The sequence below is a fragment of the Pelobates fuscus genome, chromosome 1 (genome assembly GCF_036172605.1).
Source record: "Pelobates fuscus isolate aPelFus1 chromosome 1, aPelFus1.pri, whole genome shotgun sequence".
Taxonomy (NCBI): Eukaryota; Metazoa; Chordata; class Amphibia; order Anura; family Pelobatidae; genus Pelobates; species Pelobates fuscus.
In genome coordinates, this window is record NC_086317.1 from 57,969,345 (window position 1) to 57,977,868 (window position 8,524).

Sequence of the window (8,524 nt, forward strand, 5' to 3'; positions counted from 1 at the left end):
ATGTGCAGTGTAAGTAAACCTACTTACATTGGAAAATTAATCCCAAAGAAATGTATTTACAAAGCAGGACATTTCTCCAACAGAAACACGTGTAATTATGTTGTTTGCCTCCTGGGTGAAGATGGATTATTTTTTTTGCGCTCGTTTTTGTTTTTGTTCTGTTTTGTTCTTAGCCTAATTGCAGGGCGTGGCAAGGCTTTATAAGCCTTCCCCCGCCCCGCAGAGCTCAGTCTGCGCGGAGCCCTCCATGGGTGAAGATGGATTATTATTTTTTGTTTTTTTTGTTTTTTTTAATTGCGTCGGTTATTATGGTTTTTTATTTGGCCTTTTTTGGTGCTGGAGAAAGAAGATTTTAGAAGAAAGAAAACATCGAATGGTAAGTTGTTTTTTTCTAATTTTTTTTACAGGTTCTTAGTTAAAGTCCCCCCCTCATTATTTTTAGGGTGAGGGGGGTAGGTAGGGGGATCATTTTTTTTGGGGGGGAGGGGGTGACTAGGGTCACCCGCATTTGTATTTAGGGCCCCCACCCGCCGCTCAGGGGTGGGGGCCAGGGGGAAGGACATTAGGTCCCCCCTGTTATTAGTATTTAGGGCCCCCACCCGCCGCTCAGGGGTGGAGGCTGGAGAGGGGGAGGACAGTAGGTCCCCCCCTCATTATCTTTATGGCCCCCTCCCGCCGCCCAGTGGTGGGGGCTGGGGGGGAGGTCAGTAGGCCCCCCCTATTATCTTTATGGCCCCCACCCGCCGCCCAGGGGTGGGGGCCGGGGGGGGGAGGACAGTAGGTCCCCCCCCATTATCATTATGGCCCCCACCCGCCGCCCAGGGGTGGGGGCCGGGGGGGGAGGACAGTAGGTCTCCCCCATTATCATTATGGCCCCCACCCGCCGCACAGGGGTGGGGACCTGGGGGGGAGGACAGTAGGTCCCCCCCCTCATTATCTTTATGGCCCCCTCCCGCCGCCCAGTTGTGGGGGCTGGGGGGGAGGACAGTAGGCCCCCCTATTATCTTTATGGCCCCCACCCGCTGCCCAGGGGTGGGGGCCGGGGGGGGGAGGACAGTAGGTCCCCCCCCATTATCATTATGGCCCCCACCCGCCGCACAGGGGTGGGGGCCTGGGGGGAGGACAGTAGGTCCCCCCCCTCATTATCTTTATGGTCCCCACCCGCCGCCCAGGGGTGGGGGCCGGGGGGGAGGAGAGTAGGGCTCCCCCCCCCCTTCAATCACTATTGTGGCCAGAAAGAGTCCCTGTGGGTTTTAAAATTCGCCTGCCTATTGAAGTCTATGGCGGTTCGCCCCGTTCGTGAACATTTGCGAACCGAAAATTTTATGTTCGCGACATCACTATCAACAAGTCTAACCTGATTAAATGTGTAACAAAATGGTAAAGATTATCAGTGCGGCTAATTCTGTGTTAGTTCCCAAAGCCATTCAAAAAGCTTGTTTTGTTAATAATAACACAAAGTGTTTTTTTTTTTTTTTTAGAATACTCTGTTCAAATCAGAAATTGCCATTGATGCTGCGTTCTCCAAACTCACACTTGATATTCTAGAAGCAAAGTCTGTACCAGGAGAAAATTTAGAAATATTAGCTTTAAACCATGACTTGTCACCCAATGCCAGCAAGGTAAGTGCATGTCAACAATTTTAACATGATTAATTTGTTAAAATACTTAAAAATATAAACAAACAATAAATGTGGAAAACATTAATTAATATTTTCAGTGTGGCTGACTAAATTAATTTGGTCTCATGTTGGATTCACAATATTAGACAACACAATCTGCTTACAGAGACACTCTGGACACAATAACAACTTCATTGGAATTAACTTATTATAGTGTCAGTAGGTCACTACCTACCTTTCATACTGCCTTACCTTATGAGATTAAACCTTTATTGAGCAGTTTAACTCCAAACCTTCGCAGATGGCACCTGTTTGCAAAGCCCATCAATTTCCTTCAGAGGTCCAAGGCTTCGATCAGTGTACCTTTTTCACAAAGTTTTATCAATGGGGAGCTAGTGATAGGCTTGATTGGTTTCTAGAACTGTGCATGGGAAGAAAATTCTGGACACTTTTTCGGGACACCTGAATTAAGGCCAGATTGCAGTTTGGCCTGAAACTAATATCCAGGTTCCAAAGAACTTTCCCACGCTGTGTAAAATGACACAGAGCACTGTGATTGGATGGCTTGAAATCCATGCAATCACAGTGCTCTTTGTCATTTTACACAGCGTGCGAAAATTTCAAAGAACTTTCCCACGCTGTGTAAAATGACACAGAGCACTGTGATTGGATGGCTTGAAATCCATCCAATCACAGTGCTCTGTGTCATTTTACACAGCGTGGGAAAGTTCTTTGGAATTTTCCCACGCTGTGTAAAATGACAAAGAGCACTCTGATTTGTGGGCTTGAAATCCATCCAATCACAGTGCTCTGTGTCATTTTACACAGCGTGGGAAAGTTCTTTGGAATTTTCCCACGCTGTGTAAAATGACAAAGAGCACTCTGATTGGTGGGCTTGAAATCCATCCAATCACAGTGCTCTGTGTCATTTTACACAGCATGGGAAAATTCCAAAGAACTTTCCCATGCTGTGTAAAATGACACAGAGCACTGTGATTGGATAGATTTCAAGCCATCCAATCACAGTGCTCTGTGTCATTTTACACAGCGTGGGAAAGTTCTTTGGAATTTTCCCACGCTGTGTAAAATGACAAAGAGCACTCTGATTGGCTTAAACCCACCAATCAGAGTGTTCTTAGCCTAATTGCAGGGCGTGGCAAGGCTTTATAAGCCTTCCCCCGCCCTGCAGAGCTCAGTCTGCGCGGAGCCCTCCATGGGTGAAGATGGATTATTATTATTTTTTTTTTCTTTAATTGCGTCGGTTATTATGGTTTTTTATTTGGCCTTTTTTGTGGCTGGAAAAAGAAGATTTTAGAAGAAAGAAAACATCGAATGGTAAGTTGTTTTTTTCTAATTTTTTTTACAGGTTCTTAGTTAGTGTTTTTTTTGTTTTTTTTTAGAATACTCTGTTCAAATCAGAAATTGCCATTGATGCTGCGTTCTCCAAACTCACACTTGATATTCTAGAAGCGAAGTCTGTACCAGGAGAACATTTAGAAATATTAGCTTTAAACCATGACTTGTCACCCAATGCCAGCAAGGTAAGTGCATGTCAACAATTTTAACATGATTAATTTGTTAAAATACTTAAAAATATAAACAAACAATGAATGTGTAAAACATTAATTAATATTTTCAGTGTGTCTGACTAAATTAATTTGGTCTCATGTTTGATTCACAATATTAGACAACACAATCTGCTTACAGAGACACTCTGGGCACAATAACAACTTCATTGGAATTAACTTATTATAGTGTCAGTAGGTCACTACCTACCTACCTTTCATACTGCCTTACCTTATGAGATTAAACCTTTATTGAGCAGTTTAACTCCAAACCTTCGCAGATGGCACCTGTTTGCAAAGCCCATCAATTTCCTTCAGAGGTCCAAGGCTTCGATCAGTGTACCTTTTTCACTAAGTTTTATCAATGGGGAGCTAGTGATAGGCTTGATTGGTTTCTAGAACTGTGCATGGGAAGAAAATTCTGGACACCTGAATTTAGGCCAGATTGCAGTTTGGCCTGAAACTAATATCCAGGTATATTGGTTTCCAATCCAACCACAGTTCTCTGATTGTAATTCAAGATGATAGCAGCGTATATTAAAATGTGTGTCGCCTTGATATTCAGTCAGTGTGCAGCCCTCCAAACAGTAGTAAGTGGAGGGCTGATAAAAAATAAATAAAAAGTAAAAAAAACTGCATGGTTTTATTATTCTTGAACTTGTTTTGTGATTCAGGATTTGTTGCTTCATGATGTTTTGAGTCTTTTTATAATCACATTTGTTTTGACCAATGAAATCAGAATTCGGAATTTCAAGAGGTATGTACGAAATTCAGATTTTTCTTTTACAGTTTTTTTTTTAAATTCATTTAATTGACCTTTTACAACTATATTTTTAAATCATATTTGCAGATCACTGTAGAAACACAACCACATGATGAGCTGTTTGACACTAAAACATTCGGAGAAGAATTCTGTAAATGGTTCTACCAGCTCCTTAATTCCCATAACCCACAAAGTGGCACAGCAAAAGGTGACTGGGGACCTCGCCATTTTTGGGATAATGCTATTTTAAAGCTTATATACGTCACAACAGAAAAAACAGAGGAGCATAAAGGAGCCCAGATGACAAGTCAATGTTTGCTTTCTTTAGTACAAGAAGAAAAACTGATGTTTAGTCCTAATCTTGATGACAACGGACTAAAATGCGTGAAGTCTCTTCATGGACTGGTGGTTGTAGCCATTGCTGGTATAGTCATCAGAGATAATTCTTGTCTGGATTTATTTCAACATATTTTTGGGCTTGTTCTTTGCCCAATTAGTAACAATTGGAAAATACAATTTGTTAAAATGAAATTCTGTGGAAAAACATCAACATTAGATTATTCTATGTGTAAACCCGCTGTTGAATATAAAACAAAATAATTGATAACTGTGGCTGAACTCTTTGACTTGGGTAGAAAGTCATTGGGTCATTCAGTTATCTGGCAAGAATAACTGCTTGTGCTTTTGTGGTGCTTGTGTGGCACCAGAGTAATCAGTTTTGCATCGCCTGTCCTCCGGTGGCCTGTATTTAGCTTTTCAGGGTTGTGTTGTGCCATTTTTCTATTGAATTTATCGTACAGATTAGAAGCTGGAACAGCTATCGTCTGCTCAGCTCCGTGTTCAGACCGTGCCCCTGAAAAACCTGTTTTTAGGTAAAATAGGTTTTCCTCCAAGCTGTCAGTCAATGCCTCGGTGTTCTGAGCAGAAAAGCCCTACCATGAAGTCCATGTGCTTTCCTCCCTTAGCCACCACTGCGCATATGTGGCGGTTGCTCTTGAAACTCATGGATTGATGTGACGCCACTCCGTCCGCATGCCAGCACATTGGCAATGAAGCCAGTATGCTGACATCACCGACAAGCAGGGCAAGTCAAAGAAGAACAGAGGCAGAGCAGAAGACGGTTCGGAGGTGCGCAACAACCACAAAGCATGAATATGGTGGAGTTGGAACAGAGCAAAAGTGAGCAAATCTTTATATTTTACATTGAATACACCCTGTATCTTTGTGATGTATGGTATATTCAATGTATATAGGAGTGATTTCAGGTAAATTATTTTTTTCACAACAGGTTCACCTTAACTTTTATTAGGGATGGGCATGGGCAAAACATTTGGTTCAGTTCGGCACTTCGGAAATTTGGGACTCGGCAATTCGGCACTTCGGTTCGGCACTTCCAAAATTCAGGACTTCGGCAATTCTGGACTTCAGGAATTCAGGAACTTCGGCACTTCGGCAATTCGGGACTTTGGCAACCCTTACCTAACCTACATTTACATTTTTTTTTATCTTTCTTCTTAACTAAAATGCTCCATTCCTTTTATCAATTTTGTAGCTCGTCTCTGCACTTTTTGACATCCTTCTTTAGAACAGGTGTCCAACATTGTACAGCATATTCAAAGAGCAGTCTTACCAACGATTTATGAAGAGGCAAAATTATATTTTCATCCTGACAACTTATGCCCCTATTTATACATGACAAAACCTTACTGGCCTTAGAACTGCAGGTTTACATTGCATATTGTTGCCTAATTTGTTGTCTATAACAATACCCAAATCCTTCTCGTGTGTGGTTATCTCTAATTCCCTACCATTTAGGGTGTAAGTTGCTTGTGCATTCATGACCCCGAAGTGCATAACTTTGCATTTCTCTACATTAAATTTTGTATACCATTTTAGTGCCCAGTACCCCAATCTATCTAAATCCCTCTGCAGGAAAGCAATATCCTGCTCACATTTTATTACATTACAAAGTTTTGTGTCATCTGCAAACACTGAAACATGGCTTTCAAAGTCTATTGCAAGATCATTTATAAATATGTTAAATAGAAGCTGTCCCAAAATAGAACCCTGAGGGACATCACTTACCACTTTTGCTAGCCTGAAAATTTACCATTAATGACAACTTGTTGTACTCTATCCTTAAGCCAATGTTCTACCCAAGAACAAGAATATTCATCTAGACCAATTTCTTTTAGTTTAAAGACTAACCTATTGTGAGGAACCGTATCAAATGCCTTGGCAAAATTCAAAAAGATCACATCCACTACAACACAATGATCTACTTCTACTTACTTCTTCGTAGAATGCAGTTAGGTTAGTTTGACATGACCTATGTTTCATATAACCATGTTAGGGGTAAGTTGAAGGGTAGGGTTAGGGGTAGGGTTAGGGGTAATTGTTACTAATTCAGCACTTCAGCAATTCGGTTCGGCACTTCCAAAATTCGGCACTTCGGCAACTCGGGACTCCGGCAATTCGGCACTTTGGCAATTTGGTTTGGTTCGCTCCGAATGTCCGAATTGCTGAAATTCATCCGAATTCAAATTCGGACCGAAAAGAATTGCATATGTCTAACTTTTATGTCCCCTTCTACCTTTGTTGCTGCTTGGACCAAGAGACACTTCTCTTTGTGTGTTTTAAACTGTAAAAACACTGTAACAATATACATATGAGAAACAAAAGATACCAGTAATTAAGATAGAACAAGCCAGGATTAACATAAAAATTCTAGTACTATCTTTCGAAATATCACTGTTCTCTAATGTAGATAACCAACCTAGAATGGTGTAGCTTGAAGTCACATGAGAAAATGAATTCTCTCAGATTATCTTTGACACTTATTTTTTCTGATTAGTTAAAGGGATACTATAGGCACCCAGACCACTTCAGCTTATTGAAATGGTCTGGGTGCAGTGTCCCAGTCCCCTTAATCCTGCAAAGGTAATTATTTCAGTTTTTAAGAAACTGCAATAATTACCTTTCGGGATTAACTCCACCTCTAGACTCCACCAGACAGCCACTAGAGGGACTTCCGTGTTGTTATGTGACTTTTGGTCACCTAACTGATGCTGGACATCCTCAAGCTATGCACAAGGACTTCCAGCATCACTGGAATCCCCATAGGAAAGCATCTTTGTAATGCTTTCCTATTGTGAAATCATAATGCGAGCACGACCATTGGCGCACATGTGCATTAGGTTTCCTCCACCATCGGGCGAGGAGTGAAGGAGGACCCGCGCCAGTGCCGAGAGACATCGGTGCTGGTCTGAGATAAGTGACAGAAGGGTTTCTTCTTAATCCCTTCTGCACAATGGAGGGCGGAGGTGGGAACTATAGTACCAGGAAAACAAGTTTGTTTTCCTGGCATTATAGTTTCCATTTAATATGGCATTTCTATTCTAATTATACATTCTTTGACACGCCCTTTTGCCTTCTAGAGAATCTTCCTGGCAGGAATACAACGTGTCTTTTTATTATTAGTAGCATTAGTATTGGCATTTATATAGTGCCAACTTATTCCGCAGCACTTATTTGATTACTCTGACAAATACTGCATTGTCTGGTATGCTCAGCTGAACTCCTGAACAATCACCAGTGCACTTACTGCATTCTACTAAATATTAAATATTAAAGTGTTTTTCTAAATGACAAGGAAATTAATTTGTCATGCATATTCAAGAGAACCGGTAACATTCCTTTTATCTATTCTTTGGGTCTCTGTTAATGAGCAGCTAATTAAGTTCTGTAAAAAAAGGCCAAGTAGCTAAATATATGAATACATAAATGAAGAAAAGTCAGGATTTTGGCTATAAATTGCGGTATAGGGTCATATTTTAAAGAAACAGCGGAGGACTTAAAACATTTAAAAAAAATAAATAAATAAAATATATATATATATATAGATATATATGTACATACACATATATTATAAAAATATATAAATATTAACAATTAAATATAATGGTGGTGAATTGGTGAAGTCGACCTGCGAGACATGTTAATAATGCTTCTGCTACCACGTTATTGAGGTTCACCTCGGGCCTTATAGGCATTTCATTTAATGTATTACAATGAGTGGTGCAAAACTAAACAATTTCATTATCTAGTATATTATCTGTCTTCTTGAGCTCAATGATGAGGAGAAGGGTGTTGCTGGACTTGCTGTGTAACAATGAATACTTTCTATAATGTCTTATATGTAGATTACAGTTTTAAACATCTTCAGTTTATGTTATTCAATCCAAACATATACACTTCCCTGCACACCTTATTATATATTTATATGTGTGTTTGTTAGTTAATATCACTTAGTAATATTTATTCTAATAGTATTTTACTAAAAACATGATACTATATTAAAGGTCATTATCAGTTCATTGAAGTGGTCTAGGTGCATAGTCCCAGGTCCCCTAAAACCTTCAAAGGTAATTATTGCAGTTTAAAAAAAAAACAAAAAACTGCAATAATTACCAGAAAGCCACCAAATGAACTTACAGGTCGTATGCATGAGGACATCTGGCATCATGTAAAACTCTATAGGAAAGCATTATACATGTCTAGGTCATTATGATTGT

The 8,524-nt window shown here is 40.3% G+C and overlaps 1 protein-coding gene across 1 annotated transcript; it reads left to right on the top strand.

Moving 5' to 3' along the window:
• On the top strand, window positions 1–4,788 carry LOC134583245 (uncharacterized protein C3orf38 homolog). The gene is made up of 4 exons (XM_063440479.1): window positions 1–9; window positions 1,482–1,622; window positions 3,023–3,163; window positions 4,038–4,788. The coding sequence occupies exons 1-4, from the start codon at window positions 1–3 to the stop codon at window positions 4,548–4,550; spliced, it is 804 nt and encodes a 267-aa protein (XP_063296549.1). The 3' UTR covers window positions 4,551–4,788.
• The last annotated feature ends 3,736 nt before the right edge of the window (window positions 4,789–8,524 follow it).